A 20,656-nucleotide genomic window follows, 5' to 3' on the forward strand; every position below is an offset into this window, starting at 1 on the left:
CTTTGTGCTCTGATGCTGGTGGATGGATTGGGCACACATCCTCTTTTATGATTCTTGAGTTCCAGGAAAACCATTTTGATTACTGTATGGTATTCAGCAACTGATCGTTATTTGTTATAATGCAACAATTTAAAAGGCTGGGGCTCATCACAAGAAATGTCTGGGTACAAATGCTAGAATAATGAAGTGATTCAGGTCAAGAGCAACCCTGTAAGTCAGCTGAAGATACTCTGGTCCCTCAAGCTGCCAAAATAATGTGGGAAATGTTTGCAAGAGCAATTGCTGGCATTGCTGCTGTACAGAGAATAGTATTATTATTACTTATTTATATAGTAGCATTAACATGGCACTGTGGCTTACATAATTAAAAAAGACAGAGCCCTCAATTCCATGGAGTTGCAGGCTAAAATTAGACAAGGAGGGGAAACAATAAGGAGAATGAGAAGATTACTGTAAAAATCTGTTGTCACTAATTGTGAAGTATTCACACATCTTTAAGAAAGGAGCCATTGCCTGTTTAAAACCTTTGCACCCACTATCGATGAGGGTGATGAGGGTGTGTTGGCATATTTAAAGGTTCTGTGTAATTAAACTGAATTCTTCCACATGGACATACTGCGTAGTAAGGAATGCTCCATCTCTCCCATCAAATTCCATCAACCATCTGGCGCAAACTTTTATGCAGGGACAGCCACTTTCCATCAAACATGTAATCTTCTGTCCTGATCACAGACACGTATTTTCTGAAGCTTCCTGGGCAGGGACTGGTTGTAATAAATATCAAAAGGCTTATGTGCAAACAGAGGAGAGAAAATGCTGGAAGTTCTAGGCCTTTTTTCTGTCTTGGATTGTCACTTTAGAGATGAAGCATTTGCAGTGGATTCCATATTATAGAAAACAGACATTCCTCACCTCCAAATTTTGTTGTTTTCTCCTTATGTGCTACTTTTTCATTCTAATCACAACTTATGTTTCATATATCCTTGGGAGATTCATAAAGATTCGCTCTCTCCTTCTCTTGAACTACAAAAATAAAATACAATAGCCCCTTCAATGTATTTGCCAGTGTCAATGTAATTTGCATCAACACTGGGTATTTCTAAAATTCAAATGAAGCTCTTTCAGCCCAGCTTAAAATTCAATAAGAAATGAATAACATGCTGACTGAAACAAGAAGTACAGGTCATCAACAAAGGAAGAGAAATCAGTCTCTCCAATGCCTGAAAATTCATTAGACAAGCTGGAACAGTAAAAGGTCCAAGAAATTAAAACTTCCTAATTGGCTTTATGAGTAATAAGCTGGAGCATGCTCATGTGTATCCCTGATTTTAATTTTAAAATTTAATAATAATTGCTCCAAAAGCCTGAATAATATATCAGGGCACTTCTGCTGTTTCAGTGCTTTATAGTTCCAACAGGGGCAGTTGTGATCAATTCACAGGTTACATGTTGCTACCAATCCTTTGGTTTGCCTCACATTCAGACTGGCTTGTTTTTTAGCATTTTCATCACAGATGTTACTGGGTTTATGCTAAGAGAGGAGGCAGCCAAGAAACTCCAGTTGGTCCAGAATAGGGCAGCAAGCCTGCTGATGAGGACTGGCTGATAAGATCACGTGAACATATGAATTTCACTGGTTACCAATTGAATTCTGGGCCCAATTCAAAGTGCTAATGTTAATATTTAAAGCCTGAACAGCTTGGCCAGGCTATCTAGACGAATGCCTCTTTCCATATGTGCCTACCCAAACCCTAAGATTGTCATCTGCGGTCCTTCTATGAAAGAAACGAAGAGAGTGGTTACAGGGAGAAGGGCCTTTTCCGTGGTGGGACCCTGACTCTGGAATCAGCTCCCAAAGGAGATTTGTCTGACTTCTCCTCTCTACGCCTTTCAACACCAGGCAACAGCCTTTTTATATACCCGATATTTTAATAAAGTGTGGTGTAGTGGTTAAGAGCATGGGACTGGGACTCAGACAATCTGGGTTCTATTTCCCGCTCAGCCATGGAGCCAACTGGGTGACTTTGGGCCAGTCACAGGCTCTCAGCCCAACCTACCTCACAGGGTTGTTGTTGTGGGGATAAGATGGAGGAGGAGGAGATGTAAGCTGCCTTGAGCCCATTGTAGGAAAAAGGCAGGACATAAATCGATAAATAAATAAAAAAAGTAATGTTTAGAGAATTGTATATGATATTTATTGCATTTTAGTGCTACTGAGCCCTTGGCTTAATTTGAATCATGGCTGTTGTGGGGTTTTATTGTTGAAAGCGATTATGCTAGATGTAATATTATTATTATTGTGTATGTTGTTTTATATTCCTGTAAGCCACCCAGAGAGTCATCCTGGCTAACAGGCAGGTTAGAACCTTAATTAATAAGAGCCCCAGCTATGACATAAAATGGGATGGCAGGGAGGATCCATAGTTCAGTGATAAACGCACAGAGTTTGCAGGCAGGAGGCCCAGGTTAATCTCCCCCATCTCCAGGTATGGCTGGGCAGGAACTGTGCCTGAAACCCTGCAGAGCTGCTGCCAGTCAGTGTTCACAGTTCTGACCTAGATGGGTCCATGATCTGACTTAATATAAAGCCACTTTCCACGTTCCGATGTTTCTGCAATACTGCAGCAACAGGGCTGAGGGTGCGTGCATTCATTCATTTAAAGGTGTCCCATGCCATCCTGTACTAAAGTCTCTGGATGGCTTACAAAAAACAACACACAAAACAACCATATACAACAGACAACACATAACACATTGCATCCAACCATTAATCATGAAATCAAAAATAAAACCAATTAACTGTTAAAACATTGGGAGAATGAAAAGGTCTTTGCCTGACACTTTCCTTCCTTCCTTCCTTCCTTCCTTCCTTCCTTCCTTCCTTCCTTCCTTCCTGAAGAAAAGAGCGCTTTCGCCATGCTGTTGGCCTACTTCATCCATAGACACTGATGGCAGAGAGACCAGATGCCTTGCACTTTCTCCATCTCATTTTCCCAGTGCTTCTTCCATCTTCGGGTGATGCATAAATGCGCAACCCAAATCCTTCCCTTGCAGAGCAGGCAAAGTGGTCTGACAGCTAGGAAACTAAGACATGATGGTGAAAGAAGTGGTACAAACCGCAGAGAGGTCAAACGGAATGGCTTGAAGAAGCAATAGGGAAAGGTGCTCCCAAGCAGAAAAGGGGGTTCAGAAAGAATCCGTGGAGGGGTTTTAGGGTATGCCTAAGGTTGGCAGGAAGAAATTGGACAGGCAAGGCTGCTTTGAAGGTGGGATGGCTATATTAGAAAGGACAAAGGTGAAATGCTGGGGCAGAGTTTTATTTGTACTATTTTGCACAAACTAGGACTCATTCTGACTATGTATTCCTAGGAATTATTTATACCAGCACAGCAGTGGCGAATCTGGATCACTCTATCCAGGTTTTCTTGACTTCACAGGAGTCAAAAGTAGTATTATGCATTTTTAACCACTGCGATAAGTAGAAATGAAGTCAAAGAATACACAGAAGAACAGACCTTATGAATACTTAAAGGCAGTTTACTATAACCACATTTCAGAGTGGCACAGAGCTTTAAGTACCATCCAGCTGAATCTTCATCTTCTCAGAAAAGCGTGTACTCCGGTCTTAGTTTCAGCAATGAAGTTAACTGATATCAGGGATTGTTAGGGGATCACTGACAGTAATTTACATTGTAACCCTCAAAGCAGCCCCCTCACCCCAATCTGTTTCTGTGTGTGTGTACATGTTATGCATGTGAGTCAGTTCTCAGGGATTATCCTGATGCCCAATATGACCTTCAGGGGCAAAAAGGTTGCACAGGCCTAGCATATCATTGCATTCATACAATTTCCAACAAGAATGAGGGAGGAAAAACATGGAAGATTTTCTGTTGTTGTTGTTGTTAGTTGCAAAGTCACATCCAACCCATCGCAACCCCATGGACAACATTCCTCCAGGTCTTCTTGTCCTCCACCATCCCCTAGAGTCCCCTTAAGCTCACGCCGACTACTTCAGTGACTCCATCTAGCCACCTCATTCTCTGCCGTCCCCTTCTTCTCTTGCTGTCCATTGTTCCCAGCATTAGGGTCCTCTCCAGTGAGTCTTTCCTTCTCAATAGGTAGCCAAAGTATTTGAGTTTCATCTTCAGGATCTGGCCTTCTAAAGAGCTGTTAAGGGCCTTTAATCCTTCAAATGACTGTCAGTCCAGCCATTCACTGAGCCAGCAGGGCAGAGATATACATCAAAAGACTAGTCATCATAGGTGGCCATGGGTTCCCTTTTACAGAGGACAGTCCTCATTTTGAAAAGCTGCCAGAGAAATGTCTTCTGTTTGAAATGTGAGGGAAGGAATGCTGTAGTTGTCGCCATGCAGAGGAGGGTCAAGGTGGAAATCTTAACACTGGTCTTAAAAGTCTTAGCATTGGTCCTAAGAGAGCCTCCCTCCTCTTGGCCCAATCAGGTTCCCCCACCCCACGCCACAAATGAAGCTCCATGCACAGAAATTAGAGCCCTTTCTGGCATGTAGGAAATATGTCGGTGGGTGGCATGGATAACTCATACACCCCAACGTCCCCTTCCTTCCATTTTTTCAATGTATGAAGGGCGGGTGTCTGAATCTCCATCTAGCCAAGCAAGTCAAGAGCAAGGAAGGAGGTGAAACACAAGGAGCAACAACAGAACAATGCCAAGGAAAAACAAGATGCAGTGGTGCCTCGGCTCACGAATTCCTTGGTTCACAACCAAATCAGGTCCCATACAAAAATGTCATGAAAATTTTGACTTGGGTCACGAACTTCGCATTGGGTGGCAACCAAGTTCACAGCCATCTCCCCACCCCCGCAAGTGGGGAGATGGCCATGACCACAGTTGCGTTCGTGCAGGGAAGATGGGCGCAATCTCGGCCATCTCCCCCAACAACAAGCACAATCACGGCTATCTCCCCCCGACCCCCCGAGTGGGGAGAGGGCCACGATCGCAGTTGCGTTTGTGCACGGAAGACATAGAGGAGCTGACGACAGAAGACCCTGCTGAACTCCGGAGTGAGCAGCAGAAGGCACTTGCTGCGGAGGATTCCACTGAGGAAGAGGAAGATGGGGAGGAGATTAGCAGTGATGAGATACAATCCTTTATGAAAAAATGGAATGGGTGCCAGGATTTCTTTGAGAAGCACCACCCCAGCATAACTGTAACAAACAGAGTGTTGAATCTGATGAACAATAACGTGGTCTCTCATTTCCGGAGGGTTATGCAGCGCAGGAAAAAACAAGTGACTGTAGACAGATTTTTCACCAAAATTGACCCTGCAGCTAAGAGACAAAGAGGGGAAACCCCTGAAAGAGATCTCCCCAATGTCCTTATGGAGGGGACTCTCCCTCAAAACAATAACCTCCCCCCACCTAGGTTAGTGCTCTCCACTGTACTGTATAGTTCTTTGTCACTTTGTTTCAAAATTTTCTGATTTAAAAAAAATAGTTACAGAACGGATTAACCTTATTTACATTGAACCTTATGGGGAAATTTGACTTGGCTCGTGACCAAAAACTGGCTCACATTCCAGGTGTGTGTGGGGGGGGCGGCAGAACAGATTAACCTTATTTACATTGAATCTTATGGGGAAATTTGCCTTGGGTCACAAGCAATTTGGGTCACAACCAGAGTCGTGGAACGGATTAAGTGTGTGAGCCAAGGTACCACTGTGATTTGTTATAAACCATGTATTTAACTACAGCACAGATGATGGATCTCTTTCAGCCCAAGGTCCAAAATCCATTTTGTATAAGTTCATGGGTCCACATTCCAGTGGTTGGTGGGTGGGTGGGAAGACTAAGACGGTGGAACCAAAAGTATGCAAAATGATAGCAATTTTAGCATAATGTAATTACCGTCACAAAGAACTCCTTTCAAACGTTTAGAGTTGGAGGGTGGTAATGCACAAAAGGTAAGCAAACAACCAGTTTATCAGAGAATGGAGAAAGGACTATGGCCATCTAGGGGATTCTGGGGGTGGATTGGGAGCCCAGGAGGATCAGATTTTTTTCCATCTATTGAGACAGATGCCGTTATAGGAAGGATGCTACAAGTAGTAAGCCATTAATAAAGTGATAAATCACTATGAGGATAACATACTCTTGCACAAATAATGTAATCATGTGTGAATATATATGATTTGTAATTTAATAGCCAGCACAGAATGCAATGTTTAGATTTCTATTTATTAGAGAATGTCATTCACGAAACATTCTATACATCCAGAAAACATTAGTACTTTGGAATTTTTTGCCTTGTATCTTGAGCCAGGAGAAGTCCACTGGTGACCTGCAAGAAATTCTTTCAGCGATCACAGCCTCACCAACTTTTAACGAACGTGTGCGGAAAGGCACTGTCTAACATCACTCTGCAAGCATAATCCCAAATCCCAAGTGTAGACTTCTGCTTATGAAACAGAGGTTTCCCTGACTCACCTTTCCCCAGAACAACCCCATCACACACACACTCCCCAAACCTGCGCCAGGAGCCCTTCAACCATCCAGAACAGATTCGGTTTGGATGTACAAGGGTGGCAAAGGGAAAGATGCCACTGGATGCAACTGCATATTCTGCATTTCAACTGTGTATTTGAAGGTTACATGTCTCTTCTTTTGGGTTTTCTATATAATGCCTCACCTGATCATCATTTGGACAAGTTACTTGGCTTGAACCTCCTTGAAGGATCTTGGCTGTGTCTACTTGGTTCCCTGTCAGGTCAACTTTGTACTGTTTTATCTTTAACCTAGTTAAAGTTATGGTATAAAAATTATATAAATGGATAAATGCATGACTCAAGTAGTTTACAGTTCCTGATAAAAAGTGTATCCTTTTGATCTTAACACTTGGTTCCACAGCTGCCTAATTTTAGCTTGTGGGATGTTAATTGACCCCTTGCTGAAGATTTGGTAGCATATATTTGTCTGACAAATGGAATGCTATGAGATGGACACTCTGAGTATATTAGACCAGATTGTATTTGTTGAATAGATTTAGGGTAATTGATACAAAGGGTCAAATGTTATTACTTTAGTGACATGGGTTTGGATTCTGTCCCTTTCTCTTCAGATTGTTTTCATACACATGAACAGCAGATAAGAATCTAACTCCATGTTTAGGTATCTTTCCAGTTATCCTCAATTTCCTTTTTCCTGTATCCTTAGTTGAGCCACCACCTGTGCTGGCAGGTAGTGATAGCTCAACATCTGTTCAGACTAGCTGAGGCGCAAGTGTGATCATTGCACTGCCGACCTTGCAGGGTGATAACAGCAAAATCCCTTAAGGTTTCATTTAAAGCAGTCAAATTGGTAAGTGCAGGATCAATGAAAGGCGGAACGACATGCAATGCTCAGCTAAGGACGGCTTGCCAGTGTAGATCTATGTCTACTTCTCCTTCCTTTCACTGTAGGGTCTAAATCAGACTTAGGCACTAGTCCTGATAGGGTCATATGACTTCTCCATGACTTTTAGCAATCCAAAAAATGTATGCCATGAACATAGGAAAAGCTCCACTGTATCATGCTGGGAACAATTGACGGCAAAAGGAGGAGGGGACGGCAGAGGATGAGGTGGCTGGATGGAGTCACTGAAGCAGTCAGCATGAGCTTAGGTGGACTCCGGGGGATGATGGTGGACAGGAAAGCCTGGAGGAATGTTGCCCATGGGGTCACGATGGGTTGGATGTGAGTCTGCAACTAACATCAGATGAAAGGCATATCCAGCACAGTATTCAGCTCACACAGTAGCCAACTGACTGTCCAGCAGCAACTAGCGACAATGAACATCACTGCAGCTCACCAGGAAGGGATTAGCTCCCAATGTTCTGGCTACTGAGATAGCTTTAACACTGGTCTTAAAAGGATAGGCTTTCCTGGTCACTGATTGGGGTGGGGGTCATTCTCTTCCAAGGTTCACACTCCTCTGTCAAGTTTCACCAGCGCCACCATAAATTTGAACTGGCTTTCCTTGCTGCTATATACAGGATCAATCTTCCTCAACAGTCACCCAAGCCTGAACCTTGGTTTCCTGCTTGCACTTTCTGTCCACGTTCTTTAATCTTTCAGCTATATGCCTGTATAGGAAAAGACTTGGCAAGCTTTAACGCGTTTCAACTTATGGAAGCACTGTAAGGATGGCATTTAGACAACAATATATGTTTATTAGCAGCTGAGAGCAGACATGGTGCAGTCACTAGTGCTGAACTCGAATTAGGAAATCAAAGACTTGGCCATGAAGTGCACTTGGTGACTTTGGGACAGTCAGTGATTCGCAGCCTAGCCTACCTCACAGGGTTATTGTAAGGATACAATGGAGAGGAAGATTATGTAAGTTGCCTTGGGTTCTTTTCAGGAAAAAAGGATAGAACACTAATAATTATTCCTTCTAATTATTCCTGTGTAAACTGCTATTGCTATGCCACAATTGTTGTCTTATCCTTTAATTTTCTATTATGGCAACATTTCCACTTATTTTCCATTATCCCAGCCAATCATTACATGTATTTCAATTGTACTTTCCCATTTATGTTCTGTTCTCAGATCTCATTCATACATATGTTCCCTATATTTTCCGAGTCTACATATGTCCATCATTTATCACTGAATAATCTTTCAAATCTATTTTACTAATTAGATGTGAAACTGATCTTTTCACTGAAGGCAGCTAGAGTATTTACAGTGTTTCTCTCAGCTACCCTAAGTCTGGAAAATGCTGGGTCATTTGTTACATTCAGGAGGTTCAACTGGTTTTCTACCTCTGCTGAAAGTAGAGAATAAAAAATTGTTAAAAGTATACCAAATTATCAATAAAAGAAAGACACACCAATATAAAAGAGTCCAGTATTCATACTACTATATTTATTCCAATGTTAAAACAAACAGAACTTTATTTTAGAGAAATTGTGTGTATGGGTGTGTGTGTGAGAGAACATGTTGTAGTTAGTGCTGCTACATGGAACCTGTCTCAAAAGCAACACTCTGCTTCCAAGAGATGTGCTCACAGAAGTGGAACTAATGAAGTATACATATCTTTAGATTAGAATGTTATGAGCTGACCAGAACAACATAGCCCTTCACCAGAAACGACTCCATGAAAAACGCAGCAAGGTTTTCAAGAGAATCTGAAGAGGCCCAAATGTTAGATTCCTATGAGAAGTGTCAAAATAAATACTCTCAGTTCCCCATTTTGAATCAACGCAATACTTTAACCCATCACTGTAGCTTCTGTAAGTCAAGTGGATTTTCAAAATCTTTTCACCCTTGTTCCTTTCAAGAATGGGGTGATGTTAAGGCAGGGGTCAACGTAACTTGATTTCCACTTTCAATCATCAGCTTATGCCTTCCAGCTTGTAAACTCGGCAAGCTAATCAATTATGCTTTAGTGAAGGGTGAGTAAACTAATCTGCAAAATTACATAGGAGATGATGACTTCCTCCCACCATCTGGCATTGATTTTTGTTCTTCTTTCCCTAAGTGTTGGAAGTGCACCACTCTGCACAGTATTTTTCTTAAACTCACTAGCATACTTCAAAACTTTTCTATGTACAAATCACATGAGTGAAGTGTAATTGCTGAAGGTTCCTTCCAGAGGATAAGGTATCAGTCTGCACTGGTAAGAAATGAGTCACTTCCTTCTTTTTGGGTTGGCAGCCATGTAGAGGGCTATGAGGCAGTAGATGGTCCCACCTATTGTTAGCGCCATAGTGGTCCGATAAAGAAGCTGGTCAGGAACACCACGTTTCAGATGTACCGGCAGACCATCAGGTTTCTAGCAATAAAGTATATTGAGACATATTAAGGAAGGCATGCTTTCTTAAGAAACAGAGAAAGAAAAGGCAGTTTATGCAAGACTTGGCCAAAAACTCTTAAGCTGGGACAAGCAGCTAGCTTTTCTTCAGTGAAAAGGCCTTCCTTGCCTTCTTGCAATCAAACTATGTGTCTAGATTTGATAAATTCCTCATCTGATACTTTGTGCAAGGATCAACATCCTAAAAAGTTATCTCAATCCTGCCACTACCTCCTAAGTACGACTCTACCCATGACAGGGAAGACATTCTTGAAACTAATGGTGACTGGTGAAATTAACCAGAGACATAGGCAAAGAAATATTCTCAGTGTCAGATGGTATGGCTTCAGTGCCCTGTCCTTCCCTGTGACAGCAGAAAGATTAATCAAATCAAGCAAATACGGGCATTTGCATTGTTTGTACAGCTTGTCAAGTATTAAGGCTGACAGAGAAGGCTTTTTTGGCTAATTTAAATGCAGAACACACGCAATCCTGCAGATATCTATCATGCTGCCTCCTGAGGATCTGGGCACTTTTAACACAGAACCTCACCTCAGCACCACGTCACTGGTCCAGTGCTTTCAGTAAGCTCCATTACAAATCCATGCAATAACGGCATGAATTTCAAAGAAGAAACTGATCTGATTGCATTTGATTGTGGGCGGCTTGCACTGCATTTAGTATTTAAGCAGCTGCACACTGAAGTCTTTCCTCCCTCTTCCGAAGCTTTAGTTGTCATGCTTTGACATCAGGGAGAGACCACAGCTCACTGACAGAGCTCACAATTTGAGTGAAGGTCCCAGGTTCAATACCTGGCACCCCCAGGTAAAAAAAAGATCAGTTCACAGATGATGGGAAAGTCTGAAAACTTGGGACATCTAAACAGAAATACAGCATAAGATACAAGGTGGCTTCTTAGATTCATGTCTTCATTACACTTCGTGTTCTCCATAGAAGCAGTCAGTTCTATGGAGCACAGCTAGGGGAGCACAGAATAGCACCATGAGTTAAATCCTATTGTGTTAAGCATTCTACCCTATCTAGAATGTATGGAGAGGAAAGGGAGCGAAATATGGTGCTGTTTTCAGTGGCAGCCATATATCTGACGTCTCTGACACCCCATCATGCCTGCAGTACTTATTAACAAAGAATGTTCTACAGGACAGTCTTTTAAGGGCACAATCCTATGCAGATCTGGATAGAAATAAATCCTGCAACTCCTAATATCACCCAGACAACAGAGAGGGCTCAGGGATGCTGCTGCAGGACTGTTTTCTGTCTAAATACGAATAGGACTGTGTCCTGAATAACTGTACCACATGAGATGCTTTTCAGCCCAGTAACACTAAACTTGGAACAAGGTAGGTGGGAGAACTTAATTAAGTGATGTTTCTTACACACACACACACACACACACACACACACACAGACTTTTAGGGATTCAAAGATATGGTCAGAATCTGACTGTTCAGACTTCTTTCCTACACTCCTCTCTGATCAAGAAGTGAGCCAAGCCAAGCCTGCAAATGCTCAGGATTGCTAGCAGACCCCCTCTTTGCACCAAGTATGCAGAGCCCGTAAGTCACATGTGGGGAAGAGAAAATGCTTCCACAGTGAGTGCAGGGCAGTGGGAGGTATGTGCACCTGCCAGCCTCATGGACTTGCTTGGACTCACTTCCTGCCAGGTGCCCTCATGGGCACTCAGCACAAGGCAGACTTAGAGCGGGGAGAAGCAAGCCAGGGTCCAGGCAGCCAAGTTGAGAAAATCAGATGGATTCCCACTGACAAAGCAGATTCCTCAAACACTGATAGGAGACATAGATAGAAAACAAGATACAAACTAATAATAAAGCAATTATAATAAAACTGTAGCATAAGCTTCTGGAATTCATTAGTCTGTACATAAGAGGTTAATAGCTGTAGGATTCAATCTAGTTATATAATTCCCATTTGTAAAGCAGACTGAATATGCCAAGCTTCTGTAGCAGAGTGGAGAAGAAAAAGAGTGCTGCATTTGTTTTCCTTTGTATTGGTATGCAGTCTTTAGCATGCTAATGTTAGAAAAGTGGAATACGGAATTCAATATGTTTTTTTGTTCTATTAAGCATGTGTATTAGAATCTGGTGCAGAATATTGAGAAACAAAATTTTTGAGGCACAACAATAAGAGATGAACTTCTCTAAGAACATAAACTGAACCTCTCCCCCCATGTTCTTACCTGAAAAAACTTTTGCAGTTCTACCACTCTGCTTTTACCAAAATGCTCAACTGTTGATGGAGCTTCTGAGGCAATTTTCGTTGGCGTTTCAAGTATCAAAGCTGGTGATTCCGTGGACACTATTGGCTTGAGTCCCTGCATAAAGAAATCAAACTCATTTCTACTGAGCACATTTCCAGTAACTATATAGCTTGTATCTATGCTCTGTGTGAAGACTACACTCGGTGTGAATAAACTTGGGATTGCACCTTCCCAAGCCAACTGTATATGTAGCTACAATTTTTGCCTGCAAATGGCAATTCATGCCTGTTCTATGGGAGCGAAGGGAGACAGTGGTGTCCTGTCCATCAGCTTTGCTGCAATCAACTACCTATTTTCCTCAGCGCGCATAACTCAGAACTATTTGCTGTCAGTGGCCATTATAACTGCTATTTATAACTTCTGGCACTTCTGAATTTGCTTACTTTGCTCTTTCCTCCATCTTTGCATCAAGGCAGTTGTGTGCTACCCTAGCAGGGAACCTCTCTCAAGAATGCATTCTGCCTGTTGTGTGGCAACTGAACTGGCTGCCAATTCATGTACAAGGCTGAATCAAGGTGCTGGCTGCTACCTTTAAAGATGTTTGTTATGGCCTGACACCCACAGAGCTCATGCTATCTGCTGCTTATGTTCTGCAGAGTGGGCCACTGGCTGGTCATACCATACTGGAGGATCAAGCAACTGCTTCAGCATTTGTTCTGGAATAACCTCCAGCTAATTCCAGAGAAGCAGGCAAAACCTTCCTCTGGCGAATGGCTTACAATAGCTGAATGGATGCTTCTACTACAGGATTGCTCTACTTTTAAGATTGCATTTATGGATCTAGTATTTTATTACTGCTGCTTTACTGTCTGTTTTTCTAGAAGTGTTCTTATGCATCAAAATGTGTTAAATAATAATACCCTGCTAGTTTTCCTCAGTGGGTATGTTTGCACTCATGAACCTGGGGGAAGGGGTTAGAATAAAGAAGGATCAGATGACAGGCAACAAGAGAAAGGTAGCTAATCCCTTAGCGGGATGAAGCTCTGATGTTGGACGCATCACCTTATCCTTCCCTGCCCTTTCCAGCACAACCTTATGCAGAAGTAAACTCCACTACATTTGATCCAGTTTACTCCCAGGGTAAACGTGCACTGAATTGCAGTTGATTTAATAGTGGTGGGCAACTTGTGGCCTACAACATCTATCATTCTTCACCACTGGCTAAGCTGGCTAGGGCTGATGGAACTTGTAGGCCAACACATCTGGAGGACCACAAGTTGCCCACCTCTGCAGTAAATTATATGGGAACTGATCCAGTAATGTAAGTACAGCAAAATGGGGAAAGGTGGTTCCTAGCCAATCAGTCATTTAGCCTTTATTTCCCAGGAGTCTGGGACATGATTATTAACATCCCTTAAAAGAAACACACACCACTTAAATTAAGAGCAGAACATGCTGCCTTCACAATGCAGTGTGTCTCCCTGTTTACCAAGGAGTGCTAATGGATAGCCCAAAGGCAGTTAATTGAGCAAGGTTTTACTTAGCACAGAGGCAATTTGCAACTCACTCACTCCTGAGCACTGAATTTCATAGGTCTAGCATAAAGTAAACAGGCTACAGAACAGAACCACAGTTACCTACATAGAGATTCTCTGTGTTGTTATTCCAGACAGTAAGTGTGAGCACAGTATGTTTGGTATTAAATTTGCATTTTAACAAGGCTAATAAGTGCATGCTTGGAATGAGTATGTACTAATTACTTTCTGTTTGTACATCTATCTAGCTGCCTGCCAATCAAGGGCATTTTTAAATATAATTTTCACACTTCAGGTTAGAGTAACTTTATATCAAACTTTATATTTAAAAGCATGCAGTAGGAAATTTGTTCAGCTCCACAGGTTCTATTAGAACCTATCCCAAGACAGATCTTGGATGCTGCATTGCATATACATAAAACATAAACATATGTATTTGGAAATGTTGCGTGTCTCAAACCACGGGTTGCATATTTCTTTCAAATATGTATACACAATAGAGTTAACTCTACAATCTGTGGACCCCTCAGGGTATTGTTTAAAGTACTATTATATTATAAATATTCTATTTGGCGAGAAGCTGTGTTATACATGCTTTTATACAAAAGGTAAAATTTTAATAAAAAACCTAGAAAAGCAAGCTAAACAATTATTTAGCAGTCCCAAAACAGCCAGAGATGAGTAGCTTTCCACATCAAAGAGCAAATCTTCCACCAGAGCAACATATCCCTCTATGCCACCATCCCAGACGCTTATGACAAAGGCATCTTCTGACTGCAGATGACTCATAAGCAGACTATCAGGAGAGCTAGTCCCTTGGATAAGCAGCTTCTTGGTCTGTGAAGTTGTAGTAGGTCAAAACTACTATCCTGAATTGGGCCCTGGACTATAAAGCTACTGCAATACTCACTGAATAGGCTTGCTATGGCCATTGAAAGGGCAGGAGTATATTCACATAGGCCGAGCCCTTATGATCACCTTCTCCATATATTCAGATATAAATAAATGAAAACATTGGAAAGCCAATGTCAACTGGATGTTCCATGTGGCTTAGTTGAGCAGGAATTCACAGTACAGTATCAAAAATACTATCATATTGTACCATTACTATATTTATTCATAAGTAGAATACCTTAGATTAAAATACTGACAGAGCTTTCAAAATCCTGTTCAAATACCATTCATATGAACTGCTTTCATTTGATTCTGATGTATTAAAAATCTCATATACACATCAACAGCCTCCTCAACTACATCACTTCATACAATAATGGAGACTTTATTTAGAGTGCTCTAAAATGAAGAAATTCCTCCCACTGAAGACCCACCACAATCCAAGCCTAAATATTTTCTAAAAGTGTCTTAGCAGTCTTAGGCTAGGGTTAGGAAAGATTTAAAACACAAGCCAGTCAAAAATCAAAGGAAAGGAGAGATCTCAGCCTGTATGCTTACATCAGCCTAATTTCAACATTTCACTGCTCCTGTTCAAAGTTCTGCTGTTTAAGAGCAACTACTGAAAACTTCTTACATTCAGCAGGCTGACTTTTCTTAACATTTGTCAGCTGTTTGATGGAGCATGGAAGTTTAATTTCTGCTTCTTAATTACAAAGAACTGAACTTTGTGTATTCAGATGTAACTTTTGTTACTCCATTTTCTAAAACATATCTGTTAATGAATATCACACTTCTAAAATGCCATTCCATTATGTTAGATCTTCTTCTAATATACCATAAGGAATAGCCTTAGTTTTAATGTTACTCAAGACGGAGAGAAGAAATTACTGTGCTGGTGGAAGACTTCTAGCCAGAGCTCACGCAAGAACTTTTACTGCCTAAGATAAAGCAGCAAATGACAAACCTCTTCGCCAAGCCATGGAACTGAAGGCTGGCCACGTGATTTCAGTGCTTGAAATGGAAAATCCCACAAGCACTTCCCTCACCGTAAAAAGACAACAATCAGCAATCAATAACATTTTGCTCCCTTTTCACATCAAATGTTTGCTGCTTCAGGCAGCTGCCTCACTCTACCTAGTGGCAGAGCCAACTCTGCTCAAATTTTCATCACAGGCAGTGTTAGGTGTTCAAATTCTATATTGGACTGGACTGCTGCAGAACAGCAGCATTTTATAGAGTTTAGTGCCCATTATTTTCTTCATAGTTGCATCCCACTGCATAGAGTTGTGTGCCAATAAGCCAAGATAAAAACAAGCCTTGGAGAATGCATACAGCTTTTGTTCTGCCCACCTTGAATGAACAAACTAAGACCTTGGCAACGGATGACAGTTTCTCATTTCATCCCAACTAAGAAACTATGGTTACTGGCTCCAGAACAAGGGAGATTATTAAACCAACTTCAAAACAGAATTTAATAACTGAGCTTGTTCCAAAGCCATTTCCCATATTTTCTTGGTTTTGGCAAAGCAGGAAACTACAATTAAAGGAAGACTACCTGGCATGTTCACTCAAAGGAAAGTGCAAAGGGGATGAGTATGTGGCAAAAATGTTTATTCATATTTTGACTTATTAAGCTGAGATACAATCATCTGATCACTACGTATAGACATGAAATCTGGACAATGAAGAAAGTTGACAGTAAGGAAAAAGATGTGTTCATAATACGGTGCTGGAGAAGAGTGCTGCAAATCTCTGAGGCATCAGAAAGACAAAAAAGTGGGCCCTAGATTAATTAAGCCAGAACTCTGAAAGCAAAAATTGAAGCTGTCATACTTTGGGGACATCATGAGAATGCAAGACTCACCGAACAGGAGTCATGCTAGGGAAGCTGAAGGCAGAAGATGACGACAACCAGCTATGAGACGGATCAATTCCAGAGGGAAAGCCATAGCTTTGTACTTACTAGAGTGAAGAAGGGCTGCCAAGGATGGGACATTTTGGAGGGTCTATATACTTTGGGGTGCCCTAAATCAGGCATGACTTGATGGCATGTAGCAACAATGATCATCTTTATATGGCCTTTCAGTTTTGGGAAGGGATCTATCTTCAGACTTCCATATAGCCTAAAGTGCCTGATTCTGCTTAATTTTGGAAGCTAAGAAGGGTAAGGTCTGGTTAGAATCTGAATGGGAGACTGGAGTCCTGCAATGAGAGGGCTGGATCCCATGTCCTTCTAGGTGGGATTGGACTTCACAGATAACATCCAGAAATGGTTGACTACCAAGACAGCCATAAATTGTGGATTCCTAGAGCAAAAGGGTGGAAATGAAATGAAACAGATGGGCAACCACTTCACTACAAGTTAATTTCAACTAACATTCTGACTCCAAAAAGATCACATGAATCAGCTTAGGAAGCCTCAGTAAGCAGAGTGCTTTCAAACCCTTAAAACCATTCTTAAGAGATTTAGAGGTTCATCTGTAAGCTGAAAGAAACCAGCAGAATTCAGCTGTACATTTACACATTAGTAGCACTAATATTGATTCAGGTTTGTTTCTACTCTGCATTGAATCAGGGTGCTGAGATCTTCAATAGCAAGACTGGTGGTGGGGAACAGATTCCTCTGTGCGTGTAGTGTTGTTATCCCCCCTCCCCACCCCGCCACATGTGTCAAGGCTTGTGTGTTATCTAGTAGTTTATGAATATATTTCTGATTACAAGGTCTGAGTAGATTAGACATTAATCTCACTGCTGCAGGCAGCCACGCATCAGAGCCTTTTCCATGCAGCTTTCATAGCTTTGCTGATGCAGAGAATCCTATCACAGGTGACACAAAATAACAACCAGCTAAGACTTAAGCCATTCAGTCCTAAGGGACACGTTATTTCCTCAATTGAGAGGCATTGGCAGAGAGGAGAAGTCACTGCATAGCTTCTGCCACTTCCTAAGCCCTTTAGCCTCCTTGAGGAAACCTTTTCACTTATGTAGCCCTTTTCAAAAACAAACAAAAAGAAAAAAGAAAACAAAAACAAGGAAACATTTTTTTTTCATTTCTCTATTATTTTTTAGCTGAAGCTCTCTGGGCAATTTACCTCAATGTAAACCATTAACACCAATGAGGGCCAAATTAGCTTCTGTTCTGTAACAGTTACCTCTCCTCCTATTCCATGATTGCTAAGTTTACTGAGGGGACTTCATTAGTGAGGAATGTTGTTAAAACCATTTTTTGGGGGGTGGGAAGGGAGTACAAGTTAGCAGAGTCTACCCCTGTCCAAATGCTCATTGACACTCTCAAAGAACTCTAAAAGGTCACGGAAATTGGACCCACCTTTATGGAAATCATGTTGAAATTTTATCAACTGGGTTTCCTCTTCTAAACATGTTCTCATTTTATCCTGAATAAAACTTTCAACCAATTTGCCCAGAGCAGATGTTAAGCTAACAGACCTGCAATTTCCCAGATCCCCCTCAAATTCCTTTTTAAAAATTGCAATTACATCAGCCACTTGCCAGTTCTCTGATACAGAAGATATTAGGGACTTGCTACATATGTTTGTTGGAGGACCAGTAATTACATATCTAAGTCCTTTAAGAACTCTAGGATGGATACCACCTAGATTTGGTGATTTATTAACTTTCAATTTATCAATAAAGCTGATAACTTCATCTCTTGTCATCACTATTTGCCTGACATAACTGCAATTTATTATAGTCACATTTTATTGAGCTGGGTTTTGTTTTTGTAAATGGCTCTCATAGTCATTACTGAAAGGAAGTATGTTTATTAAACAAGCAAGCAAAACCAACCTCTCTCTGAGTTAAAGCGGTGCCTGTGAATGAAACCTATGGCCTTTCACCTGCACACTGAGTTGTTCCATCTTTTGCCAAGAGAAGTGGCAGTCTTACACATAACAACATAAGAAAAGTCACGATGGATCAGACCAAAGGTCCATCTAGTCCAGCCAGTGGCAAACCAGCTGCCCAGAGGATCCCTCCAGCAGGATAGGTGTAAGACCTTCTCTTCTGCTGCTCCTCAGCAAGTGGTGCATGCAGGAACCCAACTCTGGTAAAGGAAGAAGCACAGAGCTATCAAGGCTAGTAGCCACTGATAGCCTCCACCCTCAGGAATCTGCCCTTCTCTGAATCTTTTCCAACTCAATAATGTTTTTTTTCAGGTAAGGTGACCAGAACTAAGCACAATATTCCAGGTGTGGCTGCACTAAGGATTTGTATAAGGGAAGTAAGGTTTTGGTAGTTCGGCTTTCTATCCCATTCCTCATGGTGCCTAGCAGTTTGCCTTCTTCACAGCAGCTCAGCACTAGGCCAACGTTTTCACTGAACTGTCCACCACTACCCCAAGATCCCTTTCTTGTTCAATCACTGCTAGTTCAGACCCCATCAACCATATACTTGAAGTTGGGATTTTTTTTGCCCCAACATGCATTACTTTGCACTTGGTTATGTTGAACTGCATTTGCCATTTTGATGTCCATTTTCCCAGTTTGGAGAGATCCCTTTGGAGCTCCTCACAGTCCCTTCTGGTTTTAACCAACCTAAAAATGTAGTGTCACCAGCAAACCTGGACACCTCACTACTTGTTCTTAATTCCTGATCATTTCTGAATAGGTCCTGATACAGAACCTTGTGGGACTCCACTAGTGGCATCTTCATCTTGAGAACCAGTATGTTGTAGTAGTTAGGACTGCAGGACTGGGACTCAGAAAATCTGGGTTCTAGTTCCCACTCAGTCATGGAACCAGCTGAGTGACTTTGGGCTAGTCACAGCCTTATAGTCCAACCTACCTAGCAGGGCTGTTGTTGTGGGGATAAACTTGAGAGCAGGAAGTGGAGAATGATGGAAACTACTTTTGAGTTTTTTGTAAGAAAAAGGCAAAACTGAAATCTAATAAATAAATGTATAAAGTGCATGTCTCAATTTACAAATATACATGCAATATTATAAAAAATAACCATAATCTAAACAGCAATGTGGTATATCTGGTCATGATGGAGGATTTAATGTGGCCAAGTGGCGTGCATGCATGCATGCCTGTTCAGCCCACTAGCCTCAAGTTTCAGGAATTCTCAGGATTCTTTGACATCAAGCTTGGGCTTCAAACATAAAAGAACAAGTGCATGCCTCTTGTGGGCCAAAACATCCGAGGAACCACAGCTCCCATCAGCCCCTGCCAGCACAGCCAATGGTGAGGGACAATGGGAATTACAGTCCAACACCATCTGGAGGCCTACAAGGAGCAGCCCCCCAAGTCAAGCTGTGCCCTCTGTAAGAGGGCGCAGGGCCACCATGCCTGAAGATCGTCCAGCCCAGCCAGTTCACCTTTCCTTTTTCAATCAGCCACAAGCCAGAAAGAACAGGAGACACCATAAGCAGCCTTCCAGCCAAAAAACCAAGGGCAGGAGCCATGTGCTCCTCCTCGCCCATCCTTTCTCATTCTCTAGCTGCCCTGCGACAAACGCACTTCGTGAGGATCCGCTTCCTCAGTCTCCCCACTCCCCTCCGTAGTAAGGTTGTGAAGGTCAAGTCCCCCTGCGAAGGGCCAACATGTGCTGCTCGTTACCTGCGGGGTGTAAGCAGTGGAAGCGCCCACCCCAACCAGCCTCTGTGTGAAGCCGCTGAACTTGTAATACATAGCGGGCCCGGGAGACAGGTCCCTCGCTCCGCGTCCGCCGCCCCGCTTCGCCAGCCTAGCGCACAGGCAGGCAGCCGGTTGCGACGCGTGCGAGGCAAAGGGCCTCTTGCGCGACGGGCTTAGTCTTGGACCTCTACCCTGAAGGGGTCCGACTTTGTGCCTGAAAAAAAATGTTTCCGAGTGAAAGCAAGGCGAAGCTACAGCGTTTAATTGAAGGCTCCAAGGAAACTACAGAACAGAAACTTCAGGAATGGCGTTGACATTTTCTTTGCCGGTTTTGGAAGAAAGCAGCTTTTCAACCAGGCAATAAAGCAGCCAGCCCAAAAAGAATCTACTGCGGCTGCGTAGTTATGTGCTTTTTGCCGCTCTAGAAACGGAGGGTAGGAATCGCAATGTCGTGATTGTTGGCTGGGAGACTTCCAGGTTGCTTTCGATGGGCTTTCCCTGGACGGAAGTGAGAGTTACCCATTGAATAGAATGCAGAAATCCAGAATTTTACCGTGGCACCATGTATTAGCAATAAAGTCAG

At 42.2% G+C, this 20,656-nt stretch overlaps 1 protein-coding gene across 1 annotated transcript; it reads right to left on the reverse strand.

The window, feature by feature from the left end:
- Window positions 1-8,858: 8,858 nt before the first annotated feature.
- Window positions 8,859-20,220, reverse strand: LOC123023025 (cytochrome c oxidase subunit 7A-related protein, mitochondrial). Its single transcript, XM_044429354.1, has 3 exons — window positions 20,056-20,220; window positions 12,027-12,161; window positions 8,859-9,790 (listed from the first exon to the last, which is right to left on the reverse strand). Exons 1-3 carry the CDS (start codon window positions 20,125-20,127, stop codon window positions 9,647-9,649), a joined length of 351 nt encoding a protein of 116 aa, XP_044285289.1. The 5' UTR covers window positions 20,128-20,220; the 3' UTR covers window positions 8,859-9,646.
- Window positions 20,221-20,656: the final 436 nt, after the last annotated feature.

This window comes from Varanus komodoensis, unplaced genomic scaffold, assembly GCF_004798865.1.
Source record: "Varanus komodoensis strain SLA01 unplaced genomic scaffold, ASM479886v1 scaffold2, whole genome shotgun sequence".
In the NCBI taxonomy this organism is placed as follows: domain Eukaryota; kingdom Metazoa; phylum Chordata; class Lepidosauria; order Squamata; family Varanidae; genus Varanus; species Varanus komodoensis.